Genomic DNA, 20,724 nt, shown 5'->3' with positions numbered 1-20,724 from the left:
GGACCCCTGCCCTAGAGCAGTTTTACCTTCTCAAAAAGAAACCACCTGCTCTTCAGCTGTCATTCCCATATGCCCCTCCAGCCCTAAGCAATCACTAAATTGCTTTCTGTCTCTGTACATTTCCCTGATTTGCACATATCATATAATTGGAATTATATAACATGTTGGTCTTTCATGACTGGTTTCTTTAACTTAAGATAATGTTTTCAAGGTTCATCCATTTTGTAGCATCAGTAACTTCATTCCTTTTTACAGCCAAATAATATTCCATTGTGTGGATGTATGAAATTTTGTTTATCCATTCATCAGTTGATGGACATTTGGGTTGATTCCACCTTTTGGCTATTAGGAATAACCCTGCTATAAATATTCATGTACAAGTTTTAGTGTAGACATTTTTACTTAATTGTTAGGTCATATGTAACTCATTTGAGGAACTGACAAACTTTTCCAAAGTGTACCATTTTATATTCTCATCAATAGTGTATGAGGGTTCCAGTTTCTTCACATGCTCATCAACACTTATAATTTTCTTAACTGTGTAATTGACTTTTTGATTCTAGCCAACCTAGTGGATGTGTAGTGGTGTTTTATTGTAGTTTTAATTTGCGTTTTCCTGATAACTAATGATGTCAAGAATCTTTTCATGTGCTTATTAGCCATTTGTGTATCTTTTTTGGAGAAATAGCTATTCAGATCCTTCTTCCATTTTAAATTGGGTTATTTGTCTTCTTATTATTGAATTGTGTTTCATATATATAAATATTCTGGATATGAGTTCCTTATCAGTTATATGATTTGCAAGAATTTTCTTCTGTTCTATGGGTTGTCTTTTCACTTTCTTGGTGATGTCCTATGAAGTACAAATGTTTTTTATCTTGATGAAGTCCAATTTATCTATTTTGGTTTTTCTTTTTGTCACACTTTTGGTATCATATCTAAGAAACCATTGCCTAAATTAAGGTCACAAAGATATATGACTGTTTTCTTCTAAGAGTTTTATAGTGTTAGCTCTTACATTTAGGTCCTTAATCTGTTTTGGTCAAATTGTTCAAAAATTTAAATTGGTCAAAATTTGTTTTGTATATGGTTTGAGGTAAGGGTCTAAGTTCATTCTTTTGCATGTGGATGTCCGGTTGTTCCAGCACCATTTATTGAAAAGGCTATTCTTTCCCCATTGGATGGCTTTGGCACGTTTGTTGAAAATTAGTTGACCATTGCTGTATGGGTTTCTTTTTGGACTCTTAATTCTATTCCACTGGTTTGTAAGTCTGTCCTTGTGCCCAGTACCACACTTTTCCCAAGTTTTATTGAGATATAATTGACATACAGCGTTGTATAAGTTTGAGATGTACCACATGATTTACATATATTGTGAAATGATTACCACAGTAAGTTTAGTTAACATCCATCATCTTGTATAGATTTTTTTTTTTTTAATTTATTTTTGGCTGTGTTGGGTCTTCGTTTCTGTGCGAGGGCCTTCTCTAGTTGCGGGGAGCGGGGGCCACTCCTCATCGCGGTGCGCGGGCCTCTCACTATCGCGACCTCTCTTGTTGCGGAGCACGGGCTCCAGACGCGCAGGCTCAGTAGTTGTGGCTCACGGGCCCAGTCGCTCCGCGGCATGTGGGATCTTCCCAGACCAGGGCTCGAACCCATGTCCCATGCATTAGCAGGCAGATTCTCAACCACTGCGCCACCAGGGAAGCCCTTGTATAGATTTTTTTAAATGTTTCTTTTCCTTGTGATGAGAACTTTGTTTTCCCCAGTCCTGTGGAAGTCCTGCAGTCAAATCCTACTGGCAGATACCCTGGGGATTCCTGGTCCTGTTGCCGGACCCCCAGGCTGGGAAGCCTGACGTGGGGCTCAGAACCTTCACTCCAGTGGGAAGACTTATGTAGTATAATTATTCTCCAGTTTGTGGGTCGCCCACCCATGGCTTTGGGATTTGATTTATCGTGATTGTGCCCCTCCTACCATCTCATTGCAGTTTCTCCTTTATCTTTGGACGTGGGGTATCTTTTTTGGTGGGTTCCAGTGTCTTCCTGTCAATGGTTGTTCAGCAATTAGTTGTGATTTCGGTGCTCTCGCGAGAGGAGGTGAGCACAAGTCCTTCTACTCGGCTGTCTTCCATAGGGGTCTGTGATGAGAACTTTATACACCATATTAATTGCTGTTGCTTTGCAGTAAGTTTTGAAATCAGGAAATGTGAATCCTCCTACTTTGTTCTTTCTCAGGATTAACTATTCTGCATGAACTTTAGAATCAGCATGTCACCTTCTACAAAGGAGTCAGCTTGGATTCTGATGAGGATTGCATTGAATCTATATATCAGTTTGGGGACTATTGCCATCTTAACAATGCTAAGTCTTCCAGTCCATGAACGTGGGCTGTTTCTTCATTTATTTAGATCTTTGATTTCTTTCAACAGTGTTTGTAGTTTTCAGAGTATAAGTTTTACACTTCTTTTGTTAAATTTATTCCTAATATAATTTATTCTTTTAATGCTGTTGTAAATGGAATTGTTTTCTTAATTTCATTTTCAGATTTTTCATTCCAAGTATTTAGAAATTTAATTGATTTTTGTATATTGATCTTGTATTATGCAACTTTGCTAAACTTATTAGTTCTAATTGGTTTTAATGAATTCCTTAGGAGGAGTTTTTATGTGCAAAATTATGTAATCTGTGAATAGAGATAACTTTACTTCTTTTCTAATAGATGCCTTTTATGTCTTTATCTTGTCCAACTGCCCTGGCTGGAACCTTCAGTATAATGTCAAACAGGAGTGGTGAAAGCAGACATCCTTGTCTTGTTCCTAATCTTAAGCATCCAGTTTTCCACCTTGGAGTATGATATTGACTGTGGATTTTTCATGAATGCCCTTTATCTTGTTGAGGAATTTCCCTTCTATTCCTAGTTTCTTGAGTGTTTTTATCATTAAAGGGTGTCAGATTTTGTGAAATGCTTTTTTGCATCTATTAAGCATCATGTGATTGTTGTTTTTTATTCTACTGATATAATGTATTACATTAATTGATTTTCAGATGTTAAACCAACACTGCATTCTTGGCATAAATCTCACTTGGTCATAATAGAATTCTTTTTATCTGTTGAAGATTTGGTTTGCTAGTATGCTGTTGAAGATTTTTGCATCCATAGTCATAAGAGATACTGGTCTGTAGTTTTCTTGTGATATTTTTGTCTAGTTTTGGAATCAGGTTAATACTGACTTCATAAAATGAGTTGGAAGTGTTTTACCATCTTTCATTGTTTGGAAGACTTCTGGGAAAATTGGTTTTCTTTACATGTTCAGTACAATTCAGCAATAAAGCCATCTGGGCCTGGGCTTTTCTTTGTTTCTAGTTTTTGATTGTTAATTCAGTCTCTTCCTTTGTTATAGGTTTATTCATATTTTCTATTTTTTTTTAATTGAAGTATAGTTGATTTACAATATTATGTAAGTTTCAGGTATACAACAGTGATGCACAAATTTTAAGGTCCTGTTTCTTAAGTCAGTTTCAGTAGTTTGTGTCTTTCTAGAAATTTATGCACTTCATCTAAGTTATCTAATTTATTGGCATATAATTGTTCGTAGAATTTCTTTATAATCCTTTTTGTTTCAGTAAGATCAGTAGTAATAGCCCCTCTTTCATTTCCAAATCTAGTAATTTGAGTCTTCTCTCTTTTTTCTTGGTCAGTCGAGCTAAAAGTTTGTCCATTTTGTTTCTTTTCAAAGAACCAGCTTTTGGTTTTCCCTTTCTCTAGCAATCATCAAGTTCTTCTGGGCAGAAGTATTTTGGGGCAACTGATAATAGGGAGACTTTGCCCAATTCTGCTTCTCTGCCACTATCTAGTCTTTCCCACTGTACCCCTTTTTATCTTGCCCCTAGGGAATTTCCCTGTACTTACTATTGCTTATTTTCTGGCTCTCACTGTTTAAACCATAATTAATTCCATGTGTTTTTTACCCATATATATATATATACTTGTGTGCTTGAACCTCATTATTCCTTTCCTTCTTTTGTCCAAATCTTAATCCATTTAACCTTAAGGAAAGCCAGCTGCTTTTCATTGTGGGTTTTTCTTTTTTTGTAGATTATATTCCATTATAGCTTATTAAAAGATATTGTATAATTCCCTGTGCTATACAGTTGTTGTTGCTTATATATGTTACGTATAGTAGTTTGTATCTGTTAATACAAACTGTATCTGTAGTTTGTATCTGTTAATCCCATACTCCTGATTTCTCCCTCCCCCACCTCTCCTCTGGTAACCACAAGTTTGTTTTCTATGAGTCTGTTGCTGTTTTGTGTATAGATTCATTTGTATTCTTTTTAGATGCCACATATAAGTGATATCATATAGTGTTTGTCTTTCTCAGATTTATTTCACTAAGCATAATATTGTCTAGGTCCATGCATGTTGCTATAAATGACAAAATTTCATTTTCTTTTATGGCTGAATAATATTTCTCTGTGTGTGTGTGTGTGCACGTGCATGACATCTTCTTAAGCCATTTGTCTGTTGATGGGGACTTGGGTTGTTTCTGTGTCCTGGCTATTGTAAAGGGTGCTGCTGTAAACATTGGGGTGCATGTATCTTTTTGATGTTTTGAGTAAAAAGACCTTAAATGATGATTGATCATTTTAAGAATAGGGCAAATGATCCACCTTTATCAAGGAAAAGGAAAGTTAGAAAACTGAAAGTTAAATTAATATATTAAAGGCATCCATTAAGCAGCCATGTACCTCCATCTAGATTGTCTACCATAGTCTTCACCTAACTACGTTATGAGAAAAGTAGGCTTTATGAGCTGGCCTGGGAACATAACCACATACAGTCGTTCTAGCACTATAATATAGTGTAGTTTCTATAGTATACTCTCTCTATATGTATATATTTTATTTTTCTCTAGTCATTTTGGATAACCACTCATCATATTATACTGTACTATATATAATGTATGGATTAAGAATGGTAAGAGGTAGGTAAGAGTGATTAGCCACACTGCTTGGATTTGAGTTTTTATGCCCTTGAGCAAATTACTTAGCTTAAGTTTCTCATCTGTTAAATGGGTATGTTAATAATGCCTCCCACAAAGAATCATTGTATTATATGGGTTAATAGTACATTTAAGTTACTTGAAATATGCCCAGCACATAGCAAAAATCAGTAAATGTTAGCCATTAGTACTATTACAAATAATTCACCTATAAAAATACGCTTTTTGAATTGCGAATTTTCTCTATGAGGATCAAACTGTAGAATAACTAATTGATTTGTGCCATGTTGCCATCACTCATTTTGGTCTTCTGCCTCACAAGTACTCGGAATTGGAGAACATCTATGGTTACATTAAACCAAAAGTCAAAACCTCTGAAGCCTCAGTGAAAGTGGTCAGACCCTCAGTCTTTAAGGCTAATATTTTAGGACCTTATGAATTTCCCTTAAAGCTAAAAATAGCTCCCATGATGACTGTCTCTTTTACAGTCAGTGTCCAGGTTATTTTTAGAACCCTAGTATTCAGGGTATTTTTAGAACTCTAGCAGTACCAGCTTATCTTGAAGGTGGTAATAAATGGAGTAAAACATTTCTTGTAATTCAGAAACTTTCAGGAATCTTTGTGAAGTGTAGTTTTGTAGTATATGCTTGTTAAATGGTTTGGGGCTGATAGAATGAGTCTTTAAAATATAATTTGACTTAGCTCTCAGGAAGAGTACAGTGAAATGTGTAGCATCTAACTTTTCTATACCACACAATTTAGGTATGAAATAATCTTGTCTCATTAAAGAATAGTGACCTTGACTAAGTATATGAGTAACAAAACAAATTGTATCTTCAAGTAGGCTCTATTGGTTTATTAGAAAAATAGGTTTATTGAGTTTTTTCCATAGAGTAACTCAATTTGTTAAAATTGAAGTAGCTGTATTGATGCTCTGTTGTTTGTTTGTTTGTTTGTTTTTTGGATTTGACACATAAGAGAGATCATATGGTATTTGTCTTTCTCTGTCTGACTTATTTCACTTAGCTTAATGTCCTCTAAGTCCATCAGTGTTGTTGCAAGTGGCAAGATTTCATTCTTTTCTAAAGGCTGAATAATATTCCATATACACACACACACACACACACACACATATGTATGTATACAGAGTCTACAATTTCTTTATCCATTCATCCATCAGTGGACATTTAGGTTGTCCACATCTTTGCAATTGTAAATAAAGTTGCAATGAACATGAGGGTGCATATATCTTCTCGAGTTAGTGTTTTTGTTTTCTTTAGATAAATACCCAGAAATGAAATTGCTGGATCATATGATAGTTCTATTTTTAATTTTTTGTTTTATCTTAATATTAGCACTTAGTCTTGAAATATATATTGATTGTATAGCTATTGACAAATCAGAATTTTAGGGAGATTTCTGTTCTCAGACTTGATCAACCACTGAAGTCTAGAGCGTGTCAAAAAGTACACTAATAGGTTTCATTCCTTCAGAAAATATGAGTTTATATCTTACTGTATAAGACAAATGTAGAGCCCTTAGGAGATCACAATCTTCTTGAGGACACATGATTTTCATACTAATAACCGCAGCAAGGAGACACTGTAAGATAATTGCTTTGTAATTGTTACAGTGTTTTCAGTTCAAAGGAGTCAGTGATCCTTTCAGACTAGAGTGGGTCAAGCAGGGCTTCAAGAAGAGGAAGCAGAATTTGGGCCAAAATTTTAAGAGCAGGTAGGATTTTAATAAGAGTACTGAGGGGTAGAAGCAATTCTATGACATATTCACATATTTTTTCACCAAGTGTTGAACTCTTTCCTATGCAAAGCTGTAACGATGCTCAGGATGCTTTTTGAAGATAATGAATAAACCTAGTTTGATTGGAGTGGAGAGTGGAAATCAAAACATTTTATATTTACATATTATAAATATATACATTTATATATATAAATATATATACACATACCTACACATAAAAGTAAGATAAAATTATAAATTATGATGTTTTAAATGCCATAAGGTATTATCAGTGGGAAACCATTGTTTTATTGGGGTAATATTAAAATAGATGTTTTAAGAGTAACTTAGACGCTCTGGGTTTGATTTTGAGACTTAAAGAGACTAAAATCAGGTGTGATGTAATAAGGGCCTAGAGTATGGAGTATTAGAGTATTAATACAGTTTTATCAACTGTATTAATATGAAGGTAACTTACTTTTGAGAAGAGTAGTCTGGGCACTTAAGAATACTGAAGTTTTCTTAAAAGGAATTTACAAAGTAGGTACAATGGAAAGACCTTTTTTTTTAATTAATTAATTTATTTTTTTGGTTACACTGGGTCTTAGTTGCAGCAGGCAGGCTCCTTAGCTGTGGCTCCAGGGCTCCTTAGTTTTGGCTCGCCGGCTCCTTAGTCGCAGCTCACCAGCTTCTTAGTTGCAGCATGTGGGCTCCTTAGTTGCGGAATGTGAACTCTTTGTTGCAGCATGCATGCAGGATCTAGTTCCCTGACCAGGGATCGAACCCGGGCCCCCTGCATTGGGAGCGCGGAGTCCCATCCACTGTACCACCAGGGAAGTCCCGTGATATTCCAATTTTTAAGGTAGCATTGGAGTTTTTGCTTCAAATTCTTTTGGAACAGGTTTGAATGGGGGATGGTTTTACTTCTTAATTGCTTATAGGGAACAGAAGTAAAATCTAGAGGGTCTGTTTTTTTTTGGTTAAGTTTGTAGCACTTAATGAGTGCATGAGCTTTACAGGCTGAAATACTTTGCTTTTCAATTACCTGAGAATACCGAAGATGAATGGGCACCAGGTTATTTTCTTATTGTCATAACTGCACCTATAGAGTAAAAATTAGAGTTATCTAGTTAAACTTGAATAACCTCCCCAACCTAAATTGGGTAGTTCCAGGATAAACATCACTTTCGGGATTGCATTTTCCCATCTGTTCTATTATTGATCTTGTAAACTAGAAAATATCCTAATACTCGCTTTCTGCTACAGTATGTATGGGCTCCATACATATTTTAATTCTTCAAATGAATTATATATTAATATAATTACTTATACATACTACATTAAAAAAAGGATTGGGGTAATATTTTCTGTATATTTTATGGATCATCATATGGAGTCAGGCAGAGGTGGCATCAGTTTTGTTCATCAAAGGTGCTTGTAGAAAGTGGCAGAGTTTGAGTTGGGCTTCTAGGGTGAGCCAGCTGAAACTTTCTCTTCAAGACCTGGGTCATTACTGGGGTCAGCCCAGTTCCTGTTTCCATATTTTCTTTATTGGTAAGTGGGGTTCCACCTGGGCTCCTCTCTACATCGACTTTTCTGAGTAGTTTCCGCAGATCTAACTGGCTTTTACCAGGAGTAATGAAGACATTTGTAACTCGAGTTGATAACACTTTGGACTTCGGTTTCAGGGAAACGTGCTGCAGGTCAGAGACAGTAACTAGTGGATTCTGTGCCTTTGGTGATGGTACAAGCTTCCTCCTTTCATCAAAACTCTGTGTCTTCTTTAATTTCACAGTCAGTAGATCTTTAACTGTTATCTGCATGGGTCCACTTTTTTTTAATGGTCCAGCCTGAAGTGCTTTAGTGAGATCAGATTTTCTGAGCAGCAAAGGTGCTGTCAGTGGTGGAGGCGGAGGCAGGGGCGGAGGAAGATGACTGGCTGGCTGTAGCAGTGAGGCGGAAAGTACAGCCCCGGAGTCTCCAGGGGTGGTTAGAGCACATGCAGGCACATTTGTAAGTTTACCACGCATGTGACACATCTGACCACAGCTTGGACAGGAAGAATTTTCTGAGACGGCCTTCAGTGCTTCCTGGAGCTTGCGTAATTCATTTTCCAAAATGCGAAACCATTGTTTTAGACTATGAAGTTCTTGGTGGCAGAAACGGGATGGGAAGATGGTGTCTTTCAATACTTCCAAACTCCGGGCCATGCAGTTCTGAAACCAGTTGTATGTAGACCATACTCTATTTTTCCAAAGCTCTACTGCATATTTAAAATTGGGAAATTTGAAGTTCCAGGATGGTCTTAGCCAGCTTCTGCTAAGGGGTGTATCTGTTGAAGGAATAACCACTCTTTCTGGTGAGGGTGGCGGAGGGGGAGGTGTAACTAGCTTAGACTGAAAGTGAGAGGCTTCTTTTCTTTTGAAAAATCTTTTCACTTTGGCTTTTAGCTTTATTCTTCGTTGCTTGAACTTGGGCATGGTTTTAGGCTAAGAGTCTGGGGATTTGATGGAGTCCTGGCAGTGGCATCTCCCTCGCCATAAAGAAAAATTCAAAAAATAAAATAAAATAAAAAAATCAAGACATACTATTAATGTGATAATTTAGTCACTGTGTCACTTGAACTTGGAGTTTTAGGCCCCAAAGTTGCTCTGATGTGAGCACACTTCTAAAATTATCATCAAATATGTATTAGGTAGACTTACAATTTTCGTAATTGTGTTTTTTGTTTTTTGGGGTTTTTTTTTGGACACACCGCACGGCTTACGGGATGTTAGTTCCCCAACCAGAGATCGAATCCATGCCCCCTCCAGTGGAAGCATGGAGTCCTAACCACTGGACTGCCAGGGAATTCCCTAATTTTTGTAGTTCTAATGGCTTATGCATTAACTATACCCCTGCCTCGCCTGCTTCTCTCAGGTTTCACCTCAAATGTATATTAGATAAAAGGATTTATGTTAAAAATAATTATATGAAACCGGAAAGGAGTGCATATTGGCAAATAGCTCAGTGCTCATTCTTTTTTAAATAAATTTATTTTATTTTATTTATTTTTGGCTGCGTTGGGTCTTCGTTGCTGCGTGCGGGCTTTCTCTGTTGCAGCGAGTGGGGGCTCTTCTTCGTTGCGGTGCACGGGCTTCTCTTGTTGCGGAACACGGGCTCTAGGTGCATGGGCTTCAGTAGTTGTGGCGCACGGGCTTAGTTGCTCCGCGGCATGTGGGATCCTCCCGGACCAGGACTCGAACCCGTGTCCCCTGCATTGACAGGTGGATTCTTAACCACTGTGCCACCAGGGAAGTCCCTCAGTGCTCATTCTAATCTGGCAGTCCATGTATATATTTACAGAGTGAAGCACCATATTAGTATAAAAACCATAAGGCTTATTTAACTCCAAAACTTACATGTTCTCATGTGGATTTTTTTTCTTGGAAGGTTAGTGTACATGTAGAGATTGTCTGAACTAGTCAGTTTATTCATAATTCAGCAAATACCGAGCACTGTGTATAAGGCATAGTTTTATAGATTCTGGTACTACATAAATGAATACGTTTTATTGCCTTTGCAAAACTTAAGTCTAGTCCAGGAAAGAGAATAAGCAAGTAAAATATGAGAAAAATGTTGATAACGTAAAAGCATGTGAGAATTAAAATGGTGTCCTGGAAACTATTAGATTAGTAATCTTGAGACCTGGATTTAATTACCAGTCCTAGACCTGCCATTAACCCGTTGTATTTCTTCAATTAACAATCCCCCTCCCCACACCTTCTCTTTTTTTTTTTTTTTTTTTTGACTAAATCACAAGTCTGTTCAATTTAAATTATTTATTTCTTTATTTTTGGCTGTTTTGGGCGTTTGTTGCTGCGCACGGGCTTTCCCTAGTTGTGGCAAGCGGGGGCTACTCTTCGTTGCGGTGCGTGGGCTTCTCATTGCAGTGGCTTCTCTTGTTGCGGAGCACGAGCTCTAGGTGCGTGGGCTTCAGTAGTTGTGGCACGTGGGCTCAGTAGTTGTGGCTCACAGGCTCTGGAGCTCAGGCTCAGTAGTTGTGGTGCACGGGCTTAGTTGCTCCACGGCATGTGGGATCTTCCCCAACTAGGGCTCGAACCCGTGTCTCCTGCATTGGCAGGCGGATTCTTAACCACTGCACCACCAGAGTAATCCCCTTCTCTTATTTCTAAATGGAAAATTTCTGAAGTCTTTACATTATCTAAAATATGATCAGGGAATTCCCTGGTGGTCCCGTGGTTAGGACTCCTCGCTTCCACTTCAGCGGGCATGGGTTTGATACCTGGACTGGGAACTAAGATCCCACATCCTGCATGCCAGGTGGTGGCCCTGCCCCCCAAAGGTGATAAGATTAGCTCCTTTAAAAGGAATCTAAGATTCTTATGGTACATGTAATTTTTTTTAACTTTTCCATTTTTTATTATGGAAAAACTTCAGCAAAAACAAAAGTGAAGAAAAGAGAACAATGAACTCCTGAAGCAAATCTCAGATAACATTTCATTACTATTTCAGAATGTATTCCTAAAAAAATAGGGTACTATATTTTTAAAAAATCATACTATGATTACCATACCTAAAAATTTAACTATTATTAACTATTATTATAATTAAAGTAGCTATTAACTATTTTATTAAATGCATATACATATATTATGGTGGGTCTTGTGTGTGTATATATATTTATATGTGAACATATAAAAAGTACATAAAATATGTAGAGTTTAACAAGTAACTATAAAGTGAACATATGAAGAAAGAAATAGACTATCAACACCTTCAGAATATCATCAGCACCGCCTAAAGTCTAGTGTGTACCTCCCAGTCATAAACTTTTTCTTTCATAACCACTATATAAATGCAGTCTCTTTGGTTTTCTTATAGTGTCACTGTCTATGTACAAATCTCTAAAAATATAGTTTAGTTTTTTCTAGTTTTAGCTTTGAATTTTATATGAATGGAATCATATAGTATGGTTCCTTGTGTATGCATCTTTTTCAGTATTATGTTTGAGCTTCATCCATGTTATTGCTTATGTGTTTTTCAATTATTTTTATTGCTGTATACTAAGTACTCTATTGTACTACTTAACCAATCCTCTCTTGCCACTGACTTCTAGTTTTTTGGCTTTTACAAACAACATTGCTATGAATATACTTGTATGCATGTTCTATTGTACATGTACAAGCTGCTTTAGGGCGTAGACATTAGACGTTAGTGAAATTGTTGGGCCATTGGGTATGCATATCTTTTACTTACCGAAAACACCAAAGTGGTTGTACCAATTTACATTCTAATTAACAGTGAATGAGAGTTTTCATTTTCTATGTTGGACTTTTTAAAAGTTAATTTTTACCGGTGAGGTTTTAAAGTTCTTTTACTTTACTGTTTTTCCCCCAAAACAGTGCCTTTTTAAAAAAACAACTGTATTGAGTTATAATTGAAATACAATAGGTTGCACATGTTTGAAGTATATACTATAATATGTATCTAGTCTAGTCTTTGTTACCAGTTCTTAGCACGGAGCTTCAGAAACCTTTGCAACTTCCTGAGTGATAGGAGTATCTTTGTTACGTTAATGAGGTGACTCTTGGCCCCCTTCCTGGATAACTTCAGGAAGGGACTGGTCACCAAAATGTTGGAGATTTGGAATTTTCAGCCAACTGGGAGGGGTGGGGGGAGGCTAGTGACCTAGCTCAATGAAATGATAGTGATTTAATTAATTATTCCCACATAAGGAAGCCCAGTAAACCTCTGGAAACCAGGAGGAGCTTCCTGGTTGATGAACACATTGATGTGCCAGGAGAGTATTGTGTCAGATCCACCAGGAAAGAACATGGAGGTTCTTCATCCCTGCCTTCTCTCCCCAAGATCTTGACCTATGCGTCTCTTCTGTCTAGCTGTTCCTGAGTTATGTCCTTTATAATAAACCTGTTATCATAAGTATAATGCTTTCAATGAGTTCTGTGAGTCATTTTAGCAAATTACTGAACCTGAGGGTATTGTAGGAAGCCCTAAAGTCATAACTGGCCTATCACAAATGCAGGCGGCCGCCAGGACTTGCATGTGTCATCTGAAGTGCGGAGAGTTTTGTAAAGGAATTTTTTGCTCTTTAACTTGTGGGGTCTGTGCTAACTCCAGGTAGTTAGTGTTAGAACTGAATTGAAATGTAGTACATCCAGTTGGTGTCAGAGAGTTGCTGTCAGGGCAAAACAATTTGACAAGTTTTGACGTACATATATAGTCTTGAAACCATCATCACAATCAAGAAAATGAATGGCTCTATCTCCTCCATATGTTTCCTTGTGTCCTTTTTAATCTACCCTGCTCCCCGTTTGTGTCTGTCTTCTTTGGCTCTGAACACAATGGAATTCCCAATTAAATTGGGAAATATATTCCCAATGGAATACTTATCAGCACTTAAAAGGAATGAATTACTGATATGTACACCATGAATGGATCTCAGATGTATTATGCTAAGTGATAGAGCTAGATCCAAAGAGCAGTGTACTGTGTAACTCCATTTATGTGATATTCTGGAATCACAGAATATCACAGATCAGGGGTTGCCAGACAGCACAGATCAGGGGTTGCCAAGGGCTAAGGAAGCAGCTGAGGGTTGACTTCACAGGGACACAAAGGAACTTTTTAGGGCGATGGAAGTAGTCTATGCCTTGATTGTAATGTTGGTTACACAACTGTGTATTTGTCAAAATTCATAGACTAGGACACTAAAAAGTGAATTTTATGTAATTTTACCTCAATAAACCTGTCTTTAAAAAAAAAGGTAAAGGGCTTCCCTGGTGGCGCAGTGGTTGAGAATCTGCCTGCTAATGCAGGGGACACGGGTTCGAGCCCTGGTCTGGGAAGATCCCACATGCCGCAGAGCAGCTGGGCCTGTGAGCCACAATTGCTGAGCCAGCGCGTCTGGAGCCTGTGCTCCGCAGCAAGAGAGGCCGCGATAGTGAGAGGCCCGTGCACCGCGATGAAGAGTGGCCCCCGCTTGCCGCAACTGGGGAAAGCCCTCGCACAGAAACGAGGACCCAACACAGTCATAAATAAATAAATAAATAAATAAAAATTAAAAAAAAAACAAGGTAAAAAGATTGGAAGAATTTGCTAATGCAGATCGTAAGTTACTGTGGCAGTATTTCAAACAAAGTGGACTTTAGAACAAGGGATAGTGCCAAGGATAAGAAAAGATACTTAATAATAATAAAGGGATCACTGCAGTAAGAAAATACAACAGTATATACCTAATAACAGCTTCCACATAGCTGAGAAATTAACCAGTCCACAAGTACACATGGAAATTTCAACACTCCTCTTTCAGTAATTGCTTAAACAAGTAGACAGAAATCAGTAGGGTCATAGAAGAGTTAATGTACCAATGCACTTGACCTAATTGACATTCCATTCAATAACAGCAGAAATACACATTCTTTTCAAGTGCACATGAATCATTCACTAAGATAGATAGCCCATGTGGTGGGCCATTAAACAAATTTCAATACATTTAATATGATTCATATTACATACAGGGGTAATATGATCACAGGGAGTTTAATGAGAAATTAATAAGAAAAGATGTCCAGAAAATACCCCAAATATTTGGAAATTAAACAGTATATTTCTGAGTAATACATGAATAAAAGAAGGAATCACAAGGAAAACTAGAAAATATTTTGAACTTCGTAGCAGTGCTTATTGAGAAATTTATTTTGATAAGCATTTAAATGTTCATATTAGAAGAGAACAGTCTAGAATCAGTGATAAGCTTCTACCCTGAGAACCTAGGAAAAGAACAGCAGATTAAACCTAAAGAAAGTATTGGGTTGGCCAAAATGTTAGTTTGGTATTTTCTGTTAAGATGGCTCCAGTAGCACTTAGTTGTCTTTAACTTCCTTTGAAACAGTTTTGTTAGATTGTATTGCGACAGCTGTCATATCAGTGTGCATTTAAAAAAAAACAACAGCATCTTATCAAAATTGGTGAATTTTTGTGTAGCCATTTTAACATTGAAGGTGGAAGAAAAACAACATTTTCGGCATATTATGCTTTATTATTTCAAGAAAGGTAAAAATGCAACTGAAATGCAAAAAAAGATTTGTGCAGTGTATGGAGAAGGTGCTGTGACTGATTGAATGTGTCAGAAGTGGTTTGCAAAGTTTCCTGCTGGAGATTTCTTGCAGGTAGATCAGTTGAAGTTGATAGCGATCAAATCGAGACATTAATTGAGAACAATTAACGTTATACCACGTGGGAGATAGCTGACATACTCAAAGTATCCATATCAAGAGTTGAAAATCATTTGCATGAGCTTAGTTATGTTAATTGCTTTGGTGTTCGGGTTCCACGTAAGTTAAGCGGGGTTTGCGGGGTGGGGGGAACCTTCTTGGCCGTATTTCTGCATGCCATTCTTTATTTAAACGTAACGAAAACGTTCTGTTTTTAAAACAAATTGTGACGAGCGATGAAAAGTGGATACTGTACAATAATGTGGAACGGAAGAGATTGTGGGGCAAGCGAAATGAACCACCGCAAACCACGTTAAAGGCCAGTCTTCATCCAAAGAAGGTGATGTTGTGTATATGGTGGGATTGGAAGGGAGTCCTCTACTATGAGCTCCTTCCGGAAAACCAAATGATTAATTCCAACAAGTACTGCTCCAAATTAGACCAACTGAAAGCAGCACTTGACGAAAAGCATCCGGATTTAGTCAACAGAAAACGCATAATCTTCCATCAGGATAACACAAGACTGTGTTTCTTTGATGACCAGGCAAAAACTGTTACAGCTTGGCTGGGAAGTTCTGATTCATCTGCCGTATTCACCAGACATTGCACCTTCGGATTTCCATTTATTTTGGTCTTTACAAAATTCTCTTAATGGAAAAAATTTCAATTCCCTGGAAGACTGTAAAAGGCACCTGGAACAGTTCTTTGCTCAAAAAGACTAAAAGTTTTGGGAAGATGGAATTATGAGGTTGCCTGAAAAATGGCAGAAGGTAGTGGAACAAAAGGGGGAATACGTTGTTCAATAAACTTCTTGGTGAAAAATGAAAAATGTGTCTTTTATTTTTACTTTTAAAACCGAAGGAACTTTTGGGCCAACCCAGTAGAAAGCAGGACATAGTAAAGATAAGAATGGGAATCAGTCAGATAGAAAATGCGCAGACAGTAGAGAAAACTAATAATGCCAAATTTGGTTCTTTGAAAAGATAATAAAATTGGCAAAACCGCTGTTAGATCAGGTTTCTCCACCTTGGCTCTGTTGACTTTTACAGCCTGATAATTGTGGGGAGCTGTCCTATCCCTGGTCTCTACCCCCTAGATGCCAGTAGAACCCTTTTTCCCAGTTGTGACAACCAAAGATGTCTCCAGACATTGGCAGATATCCCCTGGAGGTGGGTGGCAAATTCACTCCTCCTTGAGACCACTACATTAGAACAACCAAGAAAAAAAAGGGGGGGCAAGGGGGGAAAAAGATAAAGTAAAAAAAGAAAGAAGACAAAAATTAGCAATATCAGTGAAAAAAGAGACATCAGTGTAGATTTTATAGGCATTAAAAGGGTAATAAAGGCATATTATAAGCAAGTTAATGCTAGTAAATTCAGTATCCTAAATGAAATAGATATATTTCTGGAAAAATGCAAATTACCGAAACTGACTTAAGATGAAATAGAAAACCTGATAGCTTTATACTGATTTTAACTATTATACATTGTAGGTGATAACTGGTCACTTAGCTTTTGGCAGATGTGATTGATTATCACTCCTGCTCAAGGGCAAGAAATATTCACTTAGGAGCTACTCTATGCTAGACAAAGGGCTAGGCACTCAGGGTACAGTTTTTGTTTTTGTTTTTTGCCGCTCCATACAGCATGAGGGATCTTAGTTCCCCAACCAGGGATGGAACCTGTGCCCCCTGCAGTGGAAGAGCAAAGTCTTAACCATTGGACCGCCAGGGAAGTCCCACCTTATATTGGTTTTATCTTATTTTATTTTTTAAATTTTATTTATTTTTGGCTGCATTGGGTATTCGTTGCTGTGCATGGGCTTTCTCTAGTTATGGCGAGCAGGGGCTATTCTTCATTGCGGTGTGCCGGCTTTTCATTGCGGTGGCTTCTCTTGTTGCGGAGCACAGGCTCTGGGCGCGCGGGCTTCAGTAGTTGTGGCACATGGGCTCAGTATTTGTGGCTCAAGCGCTCTAGAACACAGGCTTAGTAGCTGTGGCGCACGGGCTTAGTTGCTCTGTGGCATGTGGGATCTTCCCGGACCAGGGCTTGAACCTATGTCCCCTGCATTGGCAGGCAGATTCTTAACCACCGCACCACCAGCGAAGTCCCTTTGTACTGATTTTAGAAACTAGATTTGCAACTAAAAACTTTCCCACAAATAAAGACCCAGATGACTTCATTGATGAATTCTATTAAACACTTAAGGAAAAAAGCATACTAGTCTGACACAAACTAAGCGAACAGGAAGAGTGAACACTTCCAGCTCACTTTATATGGCCAATATTACCTTGATACCAAAGCAAAACATATTACAAGAAAAGAAATCTGCAGACCAAGAGCCTAAATGAACAACAAAATATTAGCTGGATTAGGAGATCCAGCCAGCCAAACCAAACAAACCAAAAATAGGAAAAACGAAAAACACTGCACACATGCAAAACACAATGCACCCCCAATGACCACCATGTCAGGTTTATTCCAGGAGTGCAAATTTGGTTTAATATTTGAAAATTAATCAATTTATTTCCACATATTAACACTAGTGTAAATTGGGAAAAACATGTTATCATCCCTACAGATGTGGGAAAAGTATCTGAAAAAAAATACAACACATTCTTCATAAAAACTAACAGCACCTTAGGAATAGAAGGTAAAACTTTCTCAACCTGATAAAAAGGCATCTACAGAAACCCATTAACTTAATACTAATGGTGAAAGACTGAATGCTTTTTAAGATCTCAAAGAGGCAAAAATGTCTGCTCTCACTTTTGTTCAATATCGTGGTTTTGCTAGCACAATAAGGAAAAGAAACAAAAGGCATACAAATTAGAGAAGATAAAATTAAACTGTCCTTATTTGTTAATGATATTGCATTTATAGAAAATCCTGAGAAATGCATAAACAAGCTACTAGAACCAGTAAAGCTGTGTAGCAGTGTGAAGGGCTCAGTATGCAAAAATTGACTGCATCTATGTAATAGGAACCAGCAGTTGGAAAAGGCAAAGTTTTTAAAATTCGCAGTAGCATCCAAAAAGGTAAATAGTTGGAAGTAACAAAATATACAAGACCAATACACTGAAAACTACATAATAAATGCTGGAAGACATTTTTTTCCACTCAACAAACTTTTATTGAGTATATGTCAAACCAAAGTCTTTGTGCCGAAGGTATAGAAATAAACAGGGTGCAGCCATAGCCCTAGCAGAGACAATAAATAGGAAAGCAGAGAGCACAGTGAGATAAGCATTGTGATGGAAGTGTACAGTGTGTGGCAACATAGAGAGTATCCTTCCAGAAGGATGCAGTGATTGTCCCAATATTCAGTCAGTCTGGAAGAGAAAAACCTAAATCAGTAGAGACGTATACCATATTTGTGGATCAGAGAACTCAGTATTTTTTTTTTACAAATAGTGGTTTGTTTGTTTTTTTTAAAATTAATTATTTATTTATTTATGGCTGTGTTGGGTCTTCGTTTCTGTGCGAGGGCTTTCTCTAGTTGCAGCAAGTGGGGGCCACTCTTCATCGCGGTGCGCGGGCCTCTCACTATCGCGGCCTCTCTTGTTGCGGAGCACAGGCTCCAGACGCGCAGGCTCAGTAATTGTGGCTCACGGGCCTAGTTGCTCCGCGGCATGTGGGATCTTCCCAGACCAGGGCTCGAACCCGTGTCCCCTGCATTGGCAGGCAGATTCTCAGCCACTGCGCCACCAGGGAAGCCCGGCTCTCTGGATTTTAATGATGTTCAGTTTATTGAATATTTTCTTCATAATCTTTTATACCTAATTAAAGAAAACTATTTAAGTATAAAAGAAATGACAAAACAGCTTTTCAGAATAATTTGTCTGCCTGAAAAGTTGGCTGTGCTGACATTTTTCCTTTGAAACATTTCTAACAATTTGCAAATTGTTGATTTCAGGACCACATAGACATGTTTTGCTTGTCCCTCACAATGGTATGAACTTTTTGGAGTTGCTGAAATTCTCAAGTCAGATGATTTCACTTAACGTTTTATTGTGTCCTGATCAACTGAATGATTTTGCAGTACTAGGTCTGCATTCTCACCTGGCAACAATTAGCTGAAACCAGCTCTTGTCTTTGGATGGGGCATGTGCTCTCCATTTCTCCCAAGTGGTTATTTCCATTTCCCTCCCCTTGAGTTGTGACCCCTGCTATAGACCTATGTTTAGACTATATTTATTTAAAAATTCTAAACAAATTTTGAGCAACAGACATAATATACTGATTGAGTGTCTAGAACTGATGAAATTTTTTGCAGAATGGTAGGGACATATGGATCATATTTTTAAAAATATACATAATATATATTATCAGAGTAGATGTTAAAAAGGCATTTCATGAATTTTAAAAAATTTTTATTGAAGTGTAGTTGATTTACAGTGTTGTGTTAATTTCTGCTGTACAGCAAAGTGATTCAGTTATGCATATACTTTTTCATATTCTTTTCCATTATGGTTTATCACAGGATATTGAATATAGCTCCCTGTGCTATACAGTAGGACCTTGTTGTTGATTCATTCTATATAAACTAGTTTGCATCTGCTTATCCCAAACTCCCAATCCTACCCACCGCAAAGCTTCCTAGCTTTTATGAGGGGTAGCAATGGTTAACAAACTTATTTTAGTCTTAGGATATTTTACCGCCCAAATACGGAAGGTCAATATATAAAGCTAATGAAAAGCCAGCTGCTCAGAGGCAAGCAACTGAGAGACCCTGGGCATGTGCCTGTCACACCACTCCTTTTGGCTGTCTTCTCTTGTTGCCTCTACCAGGGCTACTAGGAACCTCAAAGTTGGAACATGGTTGAAACAGCTGTTCTGGAAAATCTCCCAAGTAGCTCAAGTCATATTGGAAACTTGCACCCCAAACCTTAAAAACAAAAGTTCGTTTTACCTAATCAAATTGCCTCCTTATAATTTTGTAATATTTCAGACATTCATAGGGAATAATAAGACAAACATTTATGTACCTACCACTCACCTTTATCAAATCTTAACATTTTACTTTGCTGCTTTGGTTCTTTTTTTTTTTAATTGGAGTATAGTTGATTTACAATGTTGTGTTAGTTTCTGTTGTATAGCAAAGTGAATCAGTTACACATATACATATATCCACTGTGTTTTTAGATTCTGTTCCCATGTAGGTCATTACAGAGTATTGAGTAGAATTCCTTGTGCTACATAGTAGGTCCTTATTAGTTATCTATTTTATATATAGTAGTGTGTATATGTCAATCCCAATCTCCCAATTTATTGTTCTCCACCTTTCCCCCCTGGTAACGATTAGATTGTTTTCTACATCTGTGACTCTATTTCTGTTTTGTAGATAAGTTCATTTGTACCATTTTTTTAGATTCCACATATAAGTGATATCATATGATATTTGTCTTTCTCCATCTGACTTACTTCACTCAGTATGACAGTCTCGGTCCATCTGTGTTGCTGCAAATGGTATTGTTTTATTCTTTTTTCGTGGCTGAGTATTATTCCATTGTATATATGTACCACGTTTCTTTATCCATTCCTCTGTCAATGGCATTTAGGTTGCTTCCGTGTCCTGGCTATTGTAAACAGTGCTGCAGTAAACATTGGGGTGCGTGTATCTTTTCAAATTGTGGTTTTCTCCAGGTCATGAATTTTAGTGTTCTTTCAAAAAAAAAGTTTGCAAGCTCACTATGTGCCAGTCGTGTTCTAGTCATTGAGGATACAACTGTTAACAAAACAGATA

The 20,724-nt window shown here is 37.5% G+C and overlaps 2 protein-coding genes across 7 annotated transcripts in view; one reads left to right on the top strand and one right to left on the bottom strand.

Moving 5' to 3' along the window:
• PDS5A (PDS5 cohesin associated factor A) overlaps nt 1-20,724 on the top strand; it is a 124,500-nt gene that overhangs the window by 23,599 nt on the left and 80,177 nt on the right. The gene's annotated exons all lie outside the window — the stretch shown is intronic.
• LOC133092651 (proline-rich protein 11-like) lies at nt 8,141-9,222 on the bottom strand. Its single transcript, XM_061192190.1, has one exon. It carries the CDS (start codon nt 9,220-9,222, stop codon nt 8,155-8,157), a length of 1,068 nt encoding a protein of 355 aa, XP_061048173.1. The 3' UTR covers nt 8,141-8,154.

This window comes from Eubalaena glacialis, chromosome 5 (genome assembly GCF_028564815.1).
Source record: "Eubalaena glacialis isolate mEubGla1 chromosome 5, mEubGla1.1.hap2.+ XY, whole genome shotgun sequence".
Taxonomy (NCBI): domain Eukaryota; kingdom Metazoa; phylum Chordata; class Mammalia; order Artiodactyla; family Balaenidae; genus Eubalaena; species Eubalaena glacialis.
The sequence above is the reverse complement of the archived record's forward strand: the minus strand, read 5'-3'. Positions and strand labels throughout refer to the sequence as shown.

Coding starts and splice junctions, on each gene's coding strand:
- LOC133092651 (XM_061192190.1), bottom strand. CDS start 9,222: ATGCCCAAGTTCAAGCAACGAAGAATAAAGCTAAAAGCCAAAGTGAAA.